This window comes from Palaemon carinicauda, chromosome 16 (assembly GCF_036898095.1).
Source record: "Palaemon carinicauda isolate YSFRI2023 chromosome 16, ASM3689809v2, whole genome shotgun sequence".
NCBI lineage: Eukaryota > Metazoa > Arthropoda > Malacostraca > Decapoda > Palaemonidae > Palaemon > Palaemon carinicauda.
Genome location: NC_090740.1, coordinates 57,866,041 through 57,887,156, shown reverse-complemented (window position 1 = coordinate 57,887,156; position 21,116 = coordinate 57,866,041). Strand labels below are relative to the sequence as shown.

General features: G+C 40.4%; 1 protein-coding gene across 1 annotated transcript; it reads right to left on the bottom strand.

Moving 5' to 3' along the window:
• Window positions 1-9,661: 9,661 nt before the first annotated feature.
• LOC137655324 (uncharacterized) lies at window positions 9,662-16,757 on the bottom strand. The gene is made up of 9 exons (XM_068389214.1): window positions 16,004-16,757; window positions 15,486-15,865; window positions 15,038-15,248; window positions 14,502-14,881; window positions 12,055-12,119; window positions 11,787-11,905; window positions 10,513-10,563; window positions 9,815-9,963; window positions 9,662-9,769 (listed from the first exon to the last, which is right to left on the bottom strand). Exons 1-9 carry the CDS (start codon window positions 16,755-16,757, stop codon window positions 9,662-9,664), a joined length of 2,217 nt encoding a protein of 738 aa, XP_068245315.1.
• Between the last annotated feature and the right edge of the window lie 4,359 nt (window positions 16,758-21,116).

Genomic DNA, 21,116 nt, shown 5'->3' with positions numbered 1-21,116 from the left:
TTATCGTTCGGAAACGGTAAATTTAATTGGAAGTTTCTCGTTGCTGACGTCACTATGCCAATCCTCGGTGCGGATTTCCTTTCTCATTTCCACCTTCTGGTCGATGTCGCCCACCGACGATTGGTCAACGCAGACTCGTACTTGTCGACACCTCTTCAACCCGCCCCCTCTAACCTCGCTCTCCACATCAGCGCACCCATGGATGCCTACGCCCACCTCCTCACGTCGTACCCGGAAGTTTTCCGTCCAGAACTTCGCTAAACGCCCACGGTTCCTGCCAAGCACGGTATTTATCACCATATCAAGACGACGGGACCCTCAGTCTTCGCAAAATTCAGACGTCTGGCACCGGAACGATTGGCAGCCGCCAAACAGACGTTCGCCGAAATGGAGGAAATGGGCCTTTGCCAAAAGGCCTCCAGCCTTACCCTTACACATCGTTCTGAAGAAAGAAGGCTCCCTCCGTCCGTGCGGGGATTACAGGCGCCTGAACATGCAAACAGAACCGGATCATTACCCCCTCCCAAACATTGCCGATGTGACCTCCTACCTGTACAAAGCAAAGGTTTTCTCTACGCTCGATCTCTTGAAGGGGTATTATCAGGTGCCTATGAACCCAGAAGACATCCCCAAGACTGCCATCACCACTCCGTTTGGTACATACACCTTCAATTACTCCTGTTTTGGCCTTCGTAATGCTGAGCCACGTTTCAACGTCTCATGGATGGCATCTTAGGGGACCTCCCTTTCTGTGTATGTTATGTGGACGACATACTTGTGTTCTCCTCCTCAAAAGAGGAACACCTCCGTCACATGCGCATCGTGCTCGACCGCCTGCAACAAAACGGCCTTGTAGTCCGGTACGGCAAGTGTACCTTTGGCGCCAACGAAGTGTCGTTCTTAGGGCACCGCATCACTCCTAAAGGTGTCCACCCCCTCCCTGAGAAGGTAGCAGCCGTTCAGAACTTCCCCGTGCCCTCGACCGTCAAAGCTCTGCAGGAATTCTTGGGCATGATCCACTATTATCACCGTTTTCTGCCAGCCATTGCCGCCACTCTTGCTCCCCTCTACGCCTCCCTCAAGGGCAAGCCGAAAGACCTAAAGTGGGGTCCCCTTCAAGAAGCAGCCTTCTGCAATGCAAAGAAGGCCCTATCAACTGCTGCGGCTCTCACTTTTCCTATCCCACACGCCCCTCTCCTTCTCTCCACCGATGTCAGCGATGTCGCTATTGGTGCAGTACTCGAGCAGGTGGTCAAAGGCTCGCCCCGCCCATTGGCCTTCATCAGCAGAAAACTGTCCAAGGCAGAATCGGGTTATTCTACCTTCGATCGAGAATTGCTGGCGGTGCACTTGGCTGTCCGTCACTTTCGCCATTTCTTAGAAGGTACGCCCTTCGTCATTCGCACAGACCACATGCCTCTGGTGCACGCCTTCACTCGACAGTCTGACGCCTGGTCCGCCCGTCAACGCCGACATCTCTCCGCCATGGCTGAATACAATTGCACCCTCCAATACGTCCCTGGGAAAATGAATCCCGTTGCCGATGCCCTGTCAAGAAACACGTTGGCTGTCGTTCAACTGGGATTGGATTACAACGCCCTGGCTGAAGCCCAACGACAGGATCCAGAGTATCAAGCTTGTAGGACATCCTGTACGTCCCTCCGTTGGGAAGACTTTACCCTCGAAGACTCCAACACCACCCTCCTCTGTGACGTCAGTACTGGTAGACCGCGACCTTGGATTCCTGCTCCCATGCACCGACAGGTGTTTGATTTCATTCACGGCCTTTCACATCCCTCGTGCCGTTCTACTGCACAGCTGCTGAAGGCAAAGTTCATTTGGCACGGCATTTCTAAGGATGCTAAGGATTGGGTAAGTGCCTGTACTTCTTGCCAAACTTCCAAAGTACATCGACACACAGATTCAGGAGTGGGCACCTTTCCTCAACCTCAGCGTCGTTTCGCACACATTCACGTCGACGTTGTAGGCCCCCTACCCATATCACAAGGACATCGTTACCTGTTTACCGTCATTGACCGCTCCACTCGTTGGCCTGAAGCCATTCCCATGGAAACTGCAACGTCCGCCTCATGTACATCTGCCTTACTCTCTGGATGGATTTCAAGATTCGGTATCCCTGGGCATATTACTTCTGACAGGGAAACCACTTTCACCTCTCAATTGTGGACGTCATTAGCGAATCTCCTGGGCATCACCCTACATCAGACAACGGCCTACAACCCCGCTGCCAATGGAATGGTTGAACGTTTTCATCGCACCCTCAAAGCAGCTTTGATGTCCCGCTGCAAGGATTGCAACTGGTTTACTCAGCTTTGCTGGGTCCTCCTTGGACTAAGGACCACTCCTAAAGACGCCCTCGACGTTTCGGCAGCTGAAATGGTGTATGCCGAATTTTTTCCTTCTACAACCTCCTCCGACGATCTCCAGCGCATACGTCACGTCGTTGGAAAATTTACTCCGTGCCGCCAGACTTACAAGCCCCCAGCGAAGCATCACATACCAACGGACTTGCACTCTGCAACGCACGTCTTCCTGCGCAACGTCACCAGCAAGCCACCACTAACGCCACCTTACATGGGCCCTTTCCTTGTGATCCGACGCAGTCCGAAAGTATTCCTCCTAAACATTCGGGGCTAAGAAGACTGGGTCTCCATTGATCGTCTAAAACCTGCTTATCTTCTGCCAGATGACCCGCCTACAGTTCGCCTCTCTAGATCAGGGCGCCCTATTTAACATGTTCAGTATGTCATTTTTAGAGGGGGAGCCATGTACCAACAATTGTACATAATTCTTTTCGCATATATTATGCTTGTATCTTCGCTCTCCCCTCGCACTAAACGAACATGAAAATTCATGTCTGCTGTTTTCCTCTGTAACATTGTCTGTCTTGTTAACTTGTTATGTCCTGTTGGCTTGAGGTTTTGTATATAAAGGAGAGTGTTCTATGATAATATAACTCAGTTGATTGCATCCTGCCTTTGAGTTCACAACCCTCTCTTGGCACCGTCACAATATATATATATATATATATATATATATATATATATATATATATATATATATATATATATATATATATATATATATATATATATATATATATGTATATATATATATATATATATATATATATATATATATATATATATATATATATATATATATATATATATACATATATATATATATATATATATATATATATATATATATATATATATAAATATGTTAGGCAAGAGTCTATAAGAACAATTATCACATGAAAATAAACAACAATAGATATATATACCAACAAAATTCATTATTTTTTCATATCAAAGACAGGCTATTGCAACTATTGTGATTGAAAAACCAGATAAATTCATTAACATTTGTCACATAATAAGAAAATCGGTTCTTTAGTAATACCATAGTTCAAGTTGTATCATTAAAACCTAAGTGCAAAGATATGTGAGTTTAACAACCAAAAAAGTAAAAAATAAACGGCCATGCATTACGCTGATATATATATCAACACTCCTTACATACATACATACATACATACATACATACATATATACATACATATATACATACATACAAACATACATAATTACATACTAAACAATGTTAATCTTGAGATGTGAGGGTAGTAGGAGAGTAGCCACAACATGAATGAAATTGAAAAGAGATTGTTGTACTATTGCTAAGAGATTACGTCACGGTTTTGGAGATGAGGTACTTGAACTCTGTAGTGACATAAGTAATAAGTTTCTTTGGGCTTATTACTGAGTAAAATTTTGGTAGACTTCCACCAAGCAATTTTTGAGTTAATCTTTTATTTTTGGTTAATTTCCAGGTTGTTTAATTGTGTTCTGGTGTTATTGTCTTCCTCAAAAGTATCCCAATATAACCCCCAACAGTAATGGGGAACCTTGTCTGAGAATCGATGATTTGGGGGAGATAAAATGGAAGATAATAACAGAAATAACAACGGAAACTAGCAAAGTAACCAGGAAACTAACAGAAAATTTTTTTCCTTGCAAGCATAAGAGGGTGAAACAACACCTACGGACTAACTGCTGCATTTATTTCTCAAGAACTCTTCTCTCTCCAGTTCCATTTTCTTTTGAGTTTTGTTTTCTTTCGAACATAGACTTTTCAGTCTTTAACATGGTCTGATTTGAAACGGAAATACGAGAACACCAACTAACCTAAACTTCCTCACCTGATCTAACCTAGAAGCTGTGTTCTAACCAGGGAGGAGGATTCTCCCCTTGTGATCCCCCTTAGACAGATGTATCCTTGGGTTGTACTGAGACTTAGTCTGTGATGTCAGAGTCTGAGTAATCCGAATCAGGTTTAAAAACAGAGGTGACGGTTTTAAGAACTGAAATATAATACGTATCCACAAAACTGCACTTTTAATTACTCTCAGAAAAAATGCAGTGGAGACGATTCTAGATTGGTCATTTGAACTTCATCCTGACGCTGCCAGTAATATCGATCTGTGCATAAAGTGCATGACATAGAAAACTTTGGACAGTTTGTTTCCGAAGGAATCACTCCATTACATAGAAATTAAAAACTTTCTTGATTATTAGTTAAGAAAAGTCACATGGTTTCGAGTGTAGTATATTCACATCTAACACACTGGGTAGACATGACTGACCTAAGGATTTTCATTTGAAAATTAATCTCTGAGGTGCTCTATTAATGCATTTCAAGAAAAAACTAATCTAAAGGAATTGTGAATATATATATATATATATATATATATATATATATATATATATATATATATATATATATATATATATATATATATATATATATATATATATATATATAGAAGGATTTTCATTGGCTAATTTGATGTATAAAACTTGAAGTTCGAAGAGAAAAACCTTGTGAATTGTCACATATGTGTAATCTATTCATTGACAAAATAATCAATAACTGAAGAGTCTGGTAAGATTTAATAGCCAATAATAATGTATTTAGAGAAGATACTACCTTTCTTAAGACGGAGGAGCTACTGTACATTTTGGTAAAAATTGTCAGAGTTTGCAATGGGGAGGAGTTAAGTAGGCTGCGAAAAACTTATGGACGTAATGAGAGATAGACTTTGTGTCACTTAGATTATCAACAAAAAATAAAAATTCCATAATTACCCTAATTTGAACACCAATCTTTCTCTCTTCTCATGCATTTACAACAGTAACGTATTAAGAAAAGTGATATGTTTGTACGTGCTTTGTGTAACAAAAATAAAGGTGTGTTTGAGTCTACTGAAATTTAATCAGTTTACAGATGACACTAAATAAATCTAGGCATGTTGGTTCTAAGGAAAGTCAACATAAATACAATGGCGATTTTAAAATAAAAAATTTTCTGAAAACTGAGATTCAAGTTATCACGTAACTAATAACTTGCCTATATTTTTGTGCCCTTGCAAATTCCCCAACTTTTCACAATTTATATTTTTCTTACAGTAACTAATATCAAGCTAGTCTGGATTACCAGACTGTAGGAACCTGTATGAAGACAGGATGCAAAGGTGTATTGTGTATTTACAGTATACTTTAATATTATTATGAGCAAACTGTACATTACGTTTTGTTTGAACAGGAGCTCATAATGTCTCGAGCATAAACGGTTCCTTGTTGAGATCATAAACACATGTTCTGGATCAAGATGAAGCTCCAAGATTTGTATCATGTTGTGTGAATTAATAAAGCTATGCTGAATGTGTGGCAATAGTCCATGTCTTTGGATAGTGTGGGGGATATACTGAATACCCTGTATTCAATGGGTTCTGTATCGTTTTGACTCTTCCTCTTACTATCTTTCACAGAATACATCTGTTCCTTCACTAAATACACCAAGTTGAGAAGCTCTTTTAGTACTGCTGCACCTAAGTATTTCATTTCATGTCAGTGCAACAGAACATCCCCCCGAGCCTGTAAAAAAAGGATTTTAACATAGGAAAACTCTATTTTTTGGTGAGATAGCAGTATCGTCCTGATGGAAACTCCTCTGGGCAGCTCTCTACGTAGGATATTCCTGCGAGTGATATACCAGAGAATTTTTACCTATAGAGGTCTCACAGGGATACTATCCCTGAAGTGAGTATCCTAAAAGATATCGTGTATGTAACAGGGACATGTTTAAATACAACCACTGCTATCTTTCCCCGCATAGAGTTAAGGTTTTCTAGAAGGATATGGGATAAGATTGATAACGTTGGAGAACCGTTACAACTCCGCTACCAGTATGTTAGTGTAAACACGTACGCTGGTCGCCATTCCAGCAGCAGCCATTGAAAGAAATATGGCTTCATACTGAGAATTAGGGAGGGGATGAAAACTAATGCGCTGGTCCATCAGGATGACATGGCTATCTCACTCAAAAATAAAATTTATCTATGTCAAAATAACTTTTCTGGGTTCGAGCCAAGTTTACCTGTTGGAAGTGTACAAGAGAATTAAAAATTCCCAGTTATGGCAATAAGAATGTAACCAAATAAGTGCTATTTTTCTAGTCCCATTAATTTCATATTAAAAATTCCCCATAATTAGTGTATAAAATGAGGGTTTGTTGTTCACTCCAAATACAGTTACTTTGGATAAAAGTCAAACTCCATAAGTGGACTATTTAAAGTTATTTGAAACCATATTTGAGGCCACTAGTGCTGCTGTCCCCTTGAAGGTCCGTAGTTTGTCCAGGACCTTCATGAGAAAATCAATGGTGGGAGAAGATAAATGTGGGTCAAATAGTTCCAATCCATAGTCATTGACTCTATCCCCACCGCTTTCGGATCTAAAGTTGTTGCTACGTAAATGGGAAGCTTCTTGTTTAAACTCGTCACAAAGAGATCTATTTGCAGTTCCAGGACTTGCTTTAGAATAAAACAATGTTCTTCCGTCCAATGACTATTCTATTTTCAGTGGCTTGAATCTTGAAAGAGTGTCCGCAATCACATTACAAACTCTTTCTAAATGAACTGCAGGGAGATACCGATTCTTCCTTTTCGTCAAAGTTAGAATGGCTAATATTACATGATTGGATGTCGACACGCTGAGCAGTTTCCTGTCTGTTGATGCACTGGACTATAGTCTTGGTGTCGAGAATCAACCTGATGTGGGAGGTCCTCTTATAGTTCAACCTCTTCAAAAAGAAAAGCATTGCAATAACTTTCAGAATATGAAATTGCTAAAACTTGATTGACCACTGACCCTGTATTTTCCTGGAGGGAGTATGCCCCCTCCCCAACCTTGTTCCAAGGCATCCGTGTGAATTGTCAATGATCGAGGAGGTAATCACATGGGAATGTGTGCTGACAGGCTCTTGGTTGTGGACCAAGGCTTGAGCTGTTTGTACAGTAAAGCCAGATGATATCTTCGAGCATTTGATACTATCTTCTCTATACTCTGTAGGCATCTTTGAGTCTCGCTTTCAAAATAGGGTCTGTAACCTCTGCCAACTAATGCGAGCCCAAGTCTCTTTCGTGATGAGGTTTGGTGATCTTTTCCGAATGAAGCAGACACCTTACCGATCTTGCTAATCTGGAGTTAATCTGGACTTTATGAGGTTGATCTGGAAGCCCATTGATTGAAAAAAACTTTATGATTTTCAGAGCTGCTAGAAGACATGCTGACCTTGTCGCCAACCAGACGGCGAGGTACACCATAAATTTAAAACCTTTATCTCTGAGTTGTTGGACAATGGTCTTGACTGGTTTTGTTAAAATCTTTGAAGCTATACTGAGTTGGAAGGGCTTAGCCTTGATTATGTAGACCTTTCTTGCCAGTGTGAAACCAAGGTAGGGGGAGAGGTGCTGACCTATCGCAGATACCAAAATGCATTGGCATGTTCTATGGAGAAGGTGTACGCCTTCCAGGGGGAAATAGGATCTATATTTGCAAGATAGTTAGCATCTGGAACTTGTTGCTCTGAATGCTTTGTTTAGAGTGGAGCAGTCCTTTATTGTTTGAATAGTGTCTGAATCTTTCTTTGGCCTGCAAAATAGCCCCTCTTGGAAGTTCAAGGATTTTGTGCAAAGGATAACTCCCCTCTGGAAATGATCTTGCACATAATGTTCCAGGAAAGAGGTTGTGGGCTGGAAGAACCTCTTGAACCTTTGTGGTTTCTGTCACCATTTCCAGCCTAGTCCTTTTGACTAAGCTGTGAGCCTAAAGATCAAAGTTCCATTGATCTATGAAGCAATAGAGTCGTCTCCTTACCGAAAGCTCCTTTTTATTTTTTTGAAGGACCTACTCCTTTATTTATCCTGCCTTTAATTTCTTGCCACCTCTTCCAGATTTTCCACTTCCACGGGTACTTCTTCCTTGAGCTCGAACATATCGCAATGTAGTAGTGGCCCGTTTGTAAACGGGATTGAAAACTAGAGACTGTAAAAATGACTGCTTGGAAACCGTGTACAAAATATGTGGTATTATGGCAACAATAGCAACAGTGGCAGTAAAGGTCTTTTTACCTTTAAAAGGTTTCCGAGGCTTCTTGCCTTTAGACTTAGGTCCTTCTGCATTGGTAAATTTCCACTTAGAGGACATACCCCATTTTTGCATAAGGCTCTTGTGTTTGTTAGCCGCCCGATCCATGACGATACCACCCTCTTGGGAAATAGATCTTTCCCCCAGATATTAAAGCCAATCAACTTTTTAGGCTTTTGCCAAATAGTTGCCACTGTCAGGATGTGCTCTCTGCAGGCTCTCCTGACTAAAAAGAACGTAGATCACGATGGAAGGTAGCTAGATGAGTCTTAGCTAGAACCGTGAAAAGGTCAATTTTCGAATAGTTTCTAATGGGCATTTCCAAATAAGCCTGACTTTCTTTGGTCTCCAAATCTGATTTCAAAAGATATTTTGGAATTCTTAGCAGTCTCCCATTAAAATTTTACCTTCTATATCCCCAACCAGTTAGCCAGCTGTATAGTTAAGCTGGACATCTTCCCAATAGTCGGATTCATACAGGAGAGCAAGAAAAACGGGTTTGCACTTCTCTAGCATAAGTAGAGCCATACCTTCCATTAATGCCTTCTTGACTGCCTCCAGACTATTTGAGGCAAATTAAAAGACAATGATCTTTGAAGCCATAAAGGTCGCTTACTTCCTGCTGAAAAAAGAAAACTGAGTGTTGGTAAACTCAGCTGTTTCTAGCTCCTGTACCAATAAGGTCGAATATTGTCATCTCCTTAGGAGTGGTACCTTATAGATGCTTCAGAATTTAACCACACATAGCAGTGATGGTAATTATCTATAGTGGGATTAAACTCCAAATCCAAAACTAGTTTAGAGCCTAGTCCTTCACCAATCTGAAGGTACCCTTCACTCAGAACCGTGTGTTCTGTATATCACCAAGGATTCTTAACCGAACAGTCCAATAGACTTGAAACTGGTGGAGCCTTGGATCTGGGTGCCTGTTGTAGTGACTTGATCTTCTCCTCCCAGGACGCTTGAGACTCCTTCTGCTCAGTTTGAATATTTTCCATGAATGCTTTCATGGTAGCCATAAACTCCAAATGTCCATGGAACCAAGGGTCAGTCGAAGTCAGGATAGGTATAGAAGACGAAGCCGGTGTAGCAAAATCAACAACAGGGCAAGGCAATGGGTTAGTCCGTTGTATAGTAATAACCTGCTAACTATTGTTAGAGTTCTCCGAGGCTTCTGTAGTTGGTGAGATCCTCTCCTTGTACGACGAAACGGAAGAGGATGTCAGAATGTTGTCAACGTCCAGATTCAAGTCCTGAATCGTGTCCCGGAACTCATAATATGCGATATACCGCTATACCGATGGGAGTTGCTCCCTCGGTATCTGATGACCATACACCGAGGTCAAATCAGCCCTGGTAAACAGGAGATCCCTCCTTTCAACAGAAGAGCTCTTCTGGAATCCCTTAACCCAGGTCCTGATGGTTTTCTGCCACCATGCTTTCTCATCTTTAGAAATGTTGGTGGCAAGGAATCCAGAATGAAAGAGATCTTACATATGCCGCTAGTTGGAGATCTCCCAGATAGCAATGATTCCTTTCAAAACATGGCAATCAGCCTGTTTCCTGCAGATCTTGTTCCCACAAATCACCATAAACATTCTGTTATCGAGCACTCCCTGCCATCAGCAAACTGTAAAGATAGAAAAATCTCAATGAGTACATTAGAGTCACTTAAGATTTTTCTATCTATCTATACAATAGATATGGGAAATTTCTTTCCTCAAAATGGTATGTATTAAAAATACAAACACCATATAAATCATTCTACATACTACTAGTTAGGGTTAAGGCTACACTACGATGGAAGCTCACGCCAAACAGCTCAGAATTCTAGATGAATTTCAATAGTAGGGTAGAATTAGGGAAAAGAAATCTATCGATCAGACAACCTAAGGTAGCAAAACCCAATAGCTGTCGACCTAAAGTGGCAAAAAGCTATGTCAAAATGGGCAGCTGTTTATTGCTGATATGGGCCAATGGCCTTATCTTTCCTTACCCTGTAGGTACATCGATGTAACGTGGAGCAGAAGAGCTGCTAAATCTGCACCTAACAGACAATCCCATAGGCAAATAGTCAATGGGTAAAAGGAAGGAGGTAGGCCAGAAATTTTTAGCTGGTAGATCTAACTACTACCTATCTAGTTATTAACATCAGAATTATAAAAGGAGTAGGGGAGCTTGCCCATAAGTTTAATGAGAGCCGTATAAAAGGGACAAGATAGAAAGGATTTGAGATATCAATAAAAATCCTGAAAACTAGGCGGTATCCAACCGATCAATTCAGAGGATAATGTTCTTCAGATATGATTGGAAGAGATATTATATAATGACAGCTTACTTATATGATATCGTTAAAAATATGTCAGATATGAATGAAAGATTTTCCCAAACCCTTTAAACTAATCCGGTGTGACAAAAAAAAAAGTCAACTAGAATAGGGGACGGAAGGCCCTCTCTTTGTGTAAGACGTTAGGTTATTATTAGCTTTATGTCTAAATCGACCTTGCATAACAGGTTATGGTGATCCCAACCTTATGTCAAGGAACAGAAAAGGAAAAGATCTAGGCTAGGGTGGAACTCTGCCGAGAAAATCCGCCAGGTTAGTAGTGCCATGAGCCCATGATGTCAGACCTAGAAAAAATTAGTACGTGAGGGGAAATGCAACTGACAAGAGTAAGGAAAAGGGGGAAATCCTTAGTGTACCAATATTTTAGACTAAAGGCAATCAAGCTGGCGAGTCTAAAAATCATGACACATTTATTATCCACCAAAGCCAATTAGATCTAGAATATGAAAAGGAACCAAAGCTTCACAGCAAGAGAGATATAACCTAAAAGTTAAAGAAGCCGCCGTCTAGATACTAGGAAACTGCTGAGGTGGCCCCCTCCCCCTAAAAAAAAGGCTTTTGACTTAGGAAAAATCTATTTTGGAGTGAGATAATCATATTTTCCTGATGGAAGTTCCTCTAGACAGCTTTTTACTTGGGATAATTCCTGCCAGTGATATACCAGAGAATTTTACCTGTAGAGGTATCACAAGGATACTTTCCCTGGTGCCAATATCCCGAAAGATATCGTGTATGTAACACGGATGTGTTTAAGATAACCCCGACTATCCTTGCCGGATAGAATTAAACTTGCTTCGAAGGATATGCTTTAGGATTGGATATGTGGAAGAGCCATCATATCTTTGATCCCAGTGTGTTACTGTAAACATGTTTGCTGGTTTGCCATTACAGCAGCAGCCATTGTATGAAACATGGCCTCCCACTGAGAACTGGCAGGGGATGAAAATTAAAGGGAGTGTCCATCAGGACGACATGGCTATCGCACTCAAAAAGAGGTTTTTCTTGTGTCAAAATCCTTTCTTTGGGCTTGAGCCATGTCATCCTGAAGAAAGTATACCAGAGAATTAAAAATTCTCAGTTGTGGCAAATTAGAGTTTTAACCCTATACATACTCTTTATTATCAACACCAGTAATTATAGAAGATATAGAATTTCTCTAAGATTAGTGTATCTCATGATGGTTTGTTTTACACTTCCAAATAGGGATACTTGGGGCCATAGTTCCAGTCTATGAGTGGAGTAGAGTAAGCAATAGTCTGTAAAAAGGAGTGTTAAAAAATAAAGCTGCACTAGTTTTTATTTATCAACAGTACTTTATTTTTAGTTTAAGGGCCGCTTATTTGGTCCTGTACAGCAGGATAATCCTACTCTTTACGGGACCTCCATGGTTGTTTTATAATGTTCATTTGGGAGCATTTAATATTTCATAATGCGTATTGTTCGCTTACTGTTTAATCATCACTGACAAAACACTCAAAAAATAAGGTCTTGAGTTTCCTCTTGAATGCCTTAATGTCTTCAATTATTCAGATGTCTCATAAGAGCCTATTGTTTAGTCTTAGGGCCGCATATTTAAATGCTGTAGAGCCTACTGTAGACATGTATCTGGGCTTTGATAGTTTAAAACCATCTGTAACTATTTTTGGTATCAGGCGATACGTTGGTTACACAATATGTAGCAATTCTCTTAGATATTTTGGATGATTGGTTCTGATAACTTGGTGGGTTATTGTACATATTTTAAATTGAATTCACACTCTAATCGGCAGCCAATGAAGATCAATTAGTATAGGAGTGTTCCTTTCTCTAGGTGGGAGATCTCTTATCAGTCTTGCTCCTCTGTTTATTATGTTTTGTAATTTCTTAATTTGTACTTTTGGTAGATTGTAGTAGATAGAGTTACAGTAGTCGATTCTGGTATCCACACAGTTTATCACAAGTTTAGTTACAGAACATTCATCAAGGTACTTTTTGGTAAAAGCAACATTTCTTAAATGAAAACTGACAGTTTTTACTACATTATTACATATTCTAGTACTTTTGAAACAAAGAATAGAATCGAAATAGGTCTATATGAGCTTAATTCTTGGTAATCCAGAGCACTTTTCAGAAGTGGTATGACTATAGTCATTTTCTTAGATTTAGGAAACTTACATTCATCAATGCTTGCATTTGCTCTTCTCATAATTAATTTGGCTAGACTAGAAAATTTTCTCTCTCCAATTACTCCAGATTTTGGCATAAGATCGAGCACGTCGTTTGTTTTCTTTGCTCTCCCTGTAATCCAGGTGATGTCGTCTTGTGTTATGTTGTTAAATCTCATTAATTTCATGTGTATCTGGTGTATCATTAATCTGATGTTGAGTATTTATAAATGACCTTGTTATATTTTCAATTTTATATTTAAACAATACTAGAAAATTATTTGGTAGTTCTTGTTCACTGTAACCATCAGGAAGCTTCTTTTCGTTTATATTTCACATTATAACATTCAGGAGACGATATAACACATTTTTATCTGTTGCAGCTTCGCAAATCTTTCTCTTGCAGTATTCACTTTTTTCTTTATTAATAAGTAGTTGTTTTGACACAGCAGTTTTATATTCTATCCATGTAGTTTGTTTTTAACCGATTCTTCTTTCTTGGTTTGCATCTTTTTTCCCTCTTTTTCACTAAACTCTTTCCATCAAACCAGCGAGATTTTTTTTAACTGCTGTAGTCTTTTCCATCAGTGGGCACATGGTATCATATTCACATTTATTCGCTCGATTATAAGTGGTCATAAGACACCGTTACTGATCCCATAATCCACCAGGATCGTAGGGGCGCTGCATGGTGGAACACCGCAATAGGAGCCTCCACTTGTCACGGTCGTGTGCGAGTGCCTGGGTCTGGGCGAAGGTTTTTCCTGTCCATTCAGCAATGTTGTCGGTCCACCTCTTTCTCTGCCGCCCTCTTCTCCTCTTCCCCTGAACTGTTCCCTGGAGAATTGTCTTGGACAGGCCGCTTGATCTTGTTGTGTGGCCATACCATTTTAGTTTTCTCCTCTTCACTGTGGACAGCAGATCTTCATAGCGTCCAAAGTGTTGTCTCACTCTTCTGTTGACTTCTTCATTTGTGACATGCTCAATGTACGAGATGCCAAGCACTCGTCTGAAGCATCTCATTTCTGCAGCTTGGATCTTTCTCTGTAGCTCTGCCGTCAGTGTCCAGGATTCACAAGCATACAGAAGGATGGAAATGACTAGGGCATGCAATAGTCTCAATTTGGATTTGACAACGATGTTTTTGTCTTTCCAGATTGGATTCAGTTTTGCAAGCGCCGCTGTTGTTTGCGCGAGTCTTGCATGAACTTCTGGTTTGGATCCTTCTTGGCTGATGATTGCACCAAGGTACTTGAATTGTTGGACTGTTTCAAGTTGTTGACCACCGACCACGATTTTTGCTTTGATTGATTCGTCGCTGTTTCTCATTAGTTTTGTTTTTTCAGCACTGATTTCCATTCCGTATCTGGTTGATGTTTCATCCAGACGTTTCACAAGGTTGACCAGCTCATCTTCGTTCCCTGCCAGGTCGTCAATATCATCAGCAAACCGAAGGTTGCTGATTGTTCGTCCTCCGATGCTAACTGTGCTCACATGATCTTCGAGTGCATCTGTCATAATTTGTTCAAGGAAGATGTTGAACAGGATTGGTGACAGAAGGCAGCCTTGGCGGACACCTACTGAAGTGCGGAACCATTCGCCTATTTTGCCTTGGGCAAGGACCGCGCTGGTTGCTTTATTGTACAACTGTTGGATCGTCAGTATCAGTTTTTGTCCCATGTTGTACCTGTTCATTGTGGCCCAGAGGGCATCATGCCATACGCGGTCAAATGCCTTTTTGTAGTCAATGAACACGTGAAAGATGTCTTGCTGGTGTTGGCTGTACTTCTCACACAGAACTCGAAGATTGAAAATCTGTTCCGTTGTGCTCCTTCCTCTTCTAAATCCAGCTTGTTCTTCGGCAATGATCTCTTCTGCCTGGGGTCTCAGTCAGTTCAGAATGACTCTCAACATCACTTTGCTTGCGTGGCTGATAAGGCTAATTGTTCTATAGTTTTGGCATTGCTGTAAGTTGCCTTTCTTAGGAAGCGTGATGATGAGGGACTGTGTCCAGGGTGTGGGCCATTCACCTGTCTGCCAGATCTTGTTGCAGATGCTAGTGAGGATGTCAGTCACTGTCTCTCCGCCATGCTTTATAAGTTCTGCAGGGATGTTGTCTACTCCTGCAGCTTTTCTATGTTTTAGCGATCTGATCGCTTCCTCCACTTCTTCTCTCAGAACTAAGAAGTCGTTGTTGTTAGATGATTTGTGGCACGATGTTACATTGGGATCTCCATTGGTCTGGTAGTTGTAAAGGTCGGAACAGTACTCTGTCCACCTTTTGAGTATGTCTTCTTCTTCCGTGAGGCAGTTCCCTACTTTGTCTTGGATGGTACTGACTCATGCTTGATTTGGTTTTGTTAGATCTTTCACGATTTGGAACGCTCGCCTACTGTTGTTCTTCTCCAGCTTTTCCTCAATTTCTGTACACTGTTTCCCAATCCAATCTTCTTTGGCTTGGTTCATGCTTTTTCTTACCTTGTGGTTGATTTCTCTGTACTCTGTTGCTCCGGTGGGTGTGGTCTTGTTCTTTTTCAGTTCTCTTCTTTTGTTGCACATATCCATGATTTCATCTGTGACCCATCGCTGTGTTTTCCTGCGAACGTTTCCAAGCGTTTCGTTTGCAGACTCTATCATGACTTTGTTTAATTGAGCTGTCAGCGTTTCTGCGCTGTGGTCTTCCTCAAGCGTTAACAGTGGGGCAAACTTCCCTCCAACTGTTGCCTTAAAGGACTCTGCGATGTTGGGGTCCCTCAGCCTGTCCAGGTTGAATTTCATCCTGGTGTTCTTGGGCTTCTTGATTGTTTTCAGCCTGAGTTTGAAGTTCACAAACACCAAATCATGGTCGCTACCGACATCTGCACCAGGGAAAGTTCTTGTCGTAGCTCTTTTGATCCCCGATCTGAACCGATTTTGTACAAGGATGTAGTCGATCTGGTTGAGGTGGATTCCATTAGGTGCATGCCATGTCCAGCGTCATGATGCCTTGTGCTCACCGAGTGTATTTGCAAGCACAGCATTGTTGTAGCTGGCAGACTCTAGTAGTCGTAGTCCTCTCTCATTGGACACGTCATTGCACGAGGGGCCGCAGAATTCCTTCCAGTCCTTCAGTGCGTTTTTGCCCACTTTCGCATTCCAATCTCCCTGGATGATAAGTATGTCCTTTTTGTCCACTTTGTCGATGGTTTCTTGGAGTTGACTGTAGAATGCCTCCACAGCATCATCGTCGTGGTCAGTTGTTGGTGCATAGGCCTGTACTATTGTGATGTTAAATGGTGCTGCTCTTAGGCGGATGGAAATGGCCCTGCTGGAAACTGGGCAGCAACCTAGTACAGAGTTCTTGACGTTCTTGTTGACAAGAAAACCTACGCCATTGGTATGTTTGTCCATCTCTCCACTGTAGTAAAGTACATGACCTTCCTCGGTGAGATGTTCCCCATGGTTCTTCCACCTAACCTCACAGAGTCCCACAATGTGCCAGGTGTATTTCTCCAGTTCGTGTGTTAGTTCCTGTAGTTTCCCTGTTTGGGCAAGGGTTCTCACGTTCCATGTTGCTTTTGTAACGTTATCTCTTCCTCGGATCTTCGGAGGGGATGTTGCACCAGTAGTACACTTGTCACGTCCGCCCTGGTGTGCAACGGATGGCGCGGTCCTTGTTGACCCGGGCGACGACCGAGCCGGTACGGTTTTTTTTTTTGTTGTGTCCATCATGCAGTGTGTCTTGGGCTGATTAAGCCTGGCGGCGCGCATCCCTCTCCAGGCCGGGTTATAGCCGACTTCCTCCAGTACCCGGGGGCTCGCCTTGACCTCGAACACGTGGCCGTTGTCATTCGTCTAGGAATTCTACGCCTTGGCTGGTGCCTTTGGAACAAGGTCTTTCGCCCGGTGATGCCATGTTAACACCACCCCCTCACATGGTTTAGTCCGCCAGCTGAGACGGTGTACCAGGGTGTGGCACTTGGAGCCAGCACGTGAGAGATTTAGGAGATGGATGAGGTCCAGTGATGCCACCCACTCTCACATTAGATGATAGAGTGCAGCTGGTAAACATCAAAGGTACCACCACTATGCAGAGCCCCCTACAGTTACCACACAAAGCTCCCAACAAATGTTGATTATCATGATTACACGGAATATTGATAGTATTGTTATTTTCTTTGTAATTTCTTCAATAAATAGGGTATGAGAAAATTTTGATTCATGTCTCATATTTAATTTCTTTACTACTGCATGTTTCAGTAGGGGTAGACTAAACGTTATGAGTTTGTACACTTGGGAGATAGTACATTTCTCTTCAACATTTATATCAGATACAATGTTATTCATTCCATCACTCAAAACTAGGTCCAACATATGCCCAGTTAAAGTAGTTGTAGAGTAGATATTATTACCTAGTTGATATGATTCTAATAGCTTACTAACTGCCAAATTGTCCAGATTTGATGTGTCCTCCATTCAAAAATAGAAGTCTTCACAAATAACTATTTCAATTTTCTACATGATAATCATATAAATGAATACACTGATTTCTTCAAAGAAGATACTAGTATTTGTTCAAGGAGGTTTGTAGACTATTACAAAGGATATTTTTAAATTTTTATGCGTAAAGTTTATTTCTATATATCCAAAACTTGTTACACTAGTTCTTTTTAACATTTTGAAATTTCAGTATCCTTTATGAATAAAGAGTTCGACACCACTAACAGACCTACCCCCTTTCAGAATGTGAAAGAGGTTTCTGTGGAGGGCGTTATTTCAGTGATCTTAGTCTTGTCAATGTTATTCAATCGGTTTTCAGGTAATGCTAGTATGTGCAAGTATTTCTTGTTCATCACTTCTCGAAATTGGCCAATCAACAGATTGTATATTTATATAGGCACAGTTTATGACATCCTTAGTATTTATGATCAGTATTTTCTGCTAGTCTTTTCAATTTTATCTTAATAACTTTACAATCTCTTAAGTTTACTGCATGGTCATTTGGTTTGTCTAACGTTTTGCACTTAATGCACTTTGGCATTTGCAAGTTACATTCTTTGGTGGAATATTTTTATGAACATTTCCCGCAGACTTTATCAAGAGTTTTAAACTTGTGATCTTTTTCAACATGTCCATACCTCTGACAGTGGTAGCATGTGATCACGTGGCATCCATCATGTATGATATAAGTACCCAATCCAACATAACTTGGTCACCATTATCTTGAATACCCATTTGGACTTCAGGATCACATTTCAACACAGTGGGTAGTCCTACCTGCAGCTTTTTTTTTTTTTTTCAGTACCACGCTTATCTTCTCTTTTATGTTTCAGATTTGGTCTAGGTAATAATTTATTTGAATCAGAGCATTTTCTACTTCATCTTCATTTATTGTACACATTGTATATAATTATTTTTGGTTTTAATTTTCTGAATTTTCTCGTTTCAGAGTCGGCAATCAATGTTTGAATTTTGTTTGGAGCCTCTTCTCTAATCATTTTCTCAACAAAGTTCACACCATTTCCACTTGAAGTTGATCTCGTGTTAAGTATGAGAATGTCTTTAAGTGCCTCTTCTACTTCGTGTTTTTTCTCAGTATTTTTAGTTGTTTTATTTGTTGATTTAATTACCAACACATTTTCTTCCTTAACCTTGTCAGCTTATGTCATTTCCTCTGATTGATTCCATCTTCATAGCAAGATTATCAACTTTCTCAGTGAGGTCAGTAGTCAGGGTGGAATTTGCTGCATGTGCTCTAAGGTCCAAAAATTTATTTTCCATTTCATCAATTCTCGTATTTTGTACGCTCAGAGGTTCTTCTCTTATTCACAACTCTTCCTGCAATTTTGATATATATAACTTAGCTGCTCTGGCTTTAACTACATAGTGTGGGTATAGCCAATTTAGGATTCTTATTTCATTATCAGTTTTCCCTGTCACCATATACACACATTTATTATGATACGATCTATTGCACTCACATCCTATCCATTTTTCCAGTCTAATTCCGTGGTTTCACATTTCTGACCAGGTTAGGGGCACACTTGGGGCCAGACTCGGTGTACTTTTTCTTTTCACTTTGGTCTCTCTATAAGATTATTAATATCTTTTCAATGGTATCCTAAGTTTGAAACAAAAGCTAAAACACGACTCACGGAAAGTGTTAAACAGAGCTCCGTGCAAAATACCTCTACACCTCAGGGGCACACAATCACTAATATAAAGGAAAGGCAAAAAGATGTACAGTGTTTTATTATTTCCAAAAGCATATAAATTTAACAAAATTGGTGCAACAGTATTTAAATTTTTATTGCTTAAAACAAGAGATGTTTATCACAGTAACCTTGTATAAAATAGAATAGTAACATCATTTCATATGATAAAGATAATATCCCCCTTGGATCATTCAACCTGCAATATGCACACTATAATAATCCTATATTATACAGTCCATAAGAGTCAATGTACAAAACTAAGAAGCTGGTTTAATCACACTACCAGCCAGCAAAACAAAGTGTTTAATTTCTTCCAATGGTCGAAAGTAATTTTTGAAAAACACTCTCAAAGATTTCCATCCAGTGTAGGTTTGTAAGCCTTTCAAGGATATATACTGGAAGAAGTTTAGGGAAGAGACAACTTTCCTAGGATCACCCGATGACGTATTATGCGGGTCAGCCCTTCTGATAAAATAGGTGAGTTTGGACCTTAGCTGTTTCAAGAGAGAATAGATCCAGTTTTTTCCCCTCTAAAAAGTTATTAGCCTTTAGAGGCCTCACTCTTTGACAGGTAAGCTTCAAGGCATTTCACAGGGGACACAGAGAAGGATCTTCCTTTAGAAGGACGGTCTTCAAAGGCTCCCAACGTTTCGTGGGGAGTTCATCTTTAACCAAAATGCACGATCTGGATATAAATTAACTTCTCCCGACTCCGAGAATTCAATGTGGGCATCATCACCTGAAAGTGCCACAATCTTGCTGACTTTATTACCAGAAGCCATAGCCAGTAAAAAGATTGATTTTTCAGTAAGATCCTTCAAAGAAGCGGAATAGTTAAAAACTTTGTCAAAAGACCATGAGATGGTTTTTGTGGGAGCATTGTTTCAGTCTAACATAACCCATTGAAATCTTATTGAACAGTTCACTGTTGAGTTCCATATCAAACGCATAATCTGTAGGTCTAGTTAGGTACAATTTACATGAGTAAATACTTGTGGAGGTCAGGTCTTGTTTGTTTAGGTAAATAAAGAATGACAAACAGAAGTCCATTGTAATCGAAGTTGGCTTATGTTTCTTAAGAAGCTGCACCTACCCCTTCCAAGAGTTAAATAATTGTCTTTTTGTAGTAAAGGACTTGTATTCTTCTATAAGATCAATCCTTCCCATCAAAATTCCATACTTTCTTCTAGCCACTTAGATGAGAAAATCATCAGCTATGGGTTGTCCGATATGCAAAAGGAAGCGAACACTGTTCAACATTCTAGGACAGCATGGTGCTGGCAGAGGAAACTGGCAAGATTTAAGTTTCCGAACCAGAGGGTCCTAATAGCTCTTGTGACTTCAAATCCCAGAGAAGACCAAGCCATTGGAATTCTTGAGATGGAGATAACAAGGACTTCTCAAGGTTGATTTTAAGGCTCAGGGATTGAAGTAATTTCATAACTTCCAGAGCTGCTAGAAGACATTCCAACTTCATCAAAGACCAAACTAAACAGACATCAAGGTATACCATAATTTCAAGACCTTTGTCCTTCATTTGTTAAAAAAACTGTCTTAACTGGTTTTGTGAAACTCCTTGGACCTATGCTGAGTTGAAGGGTATAGGTTTGAAACTGGATTCCTTTCTTGCCAGTTTGAAACCAAGGTAAGGGGAGAAGTGCTGACATATCGCAAGATGCCAATAAGCGTCAGTAAGATCTTTGGAGATGGTGTATGTCCCCGAGGGTAGTAGGGTTCATATTTGCGAGATAGTTAGCATCTGGAACTTGTTATTCTGATAGAATTTACTTAGAGTAGACCAGTCCAGAATAGTTCTAAGAGTTCAAAATTTTCTGTGGCACGCAGGATACACATCCTTGATTGTTCATGGATTGTGTGCAATGGATAACTCCCTTCCCGAGGAGATCTTTCACAT

Coding starts and splice junctions, on each gene's coding strand:
- LOC137655324 (XM_068389214.1), bottom strand. CDS start 16,757: ATGCGCGCCGCCAGGCTTAATCAGCCCAAGACACACTGCATGATGGAC. Junction 11,906..12,054: donor AAGTATCCCTATTTGGAAGT/GTAAAACAAACC, acceptor TACTTTCTTCAG/GATGACATGGCTCAAGCCCA. Junction 9,964..10,512: donor TACATCGATGTACCTACAGG/GTAAGGAAAGAT, acceptor ACATTTCTAAAG/ATGAGAAAGCATGGTGGCAG.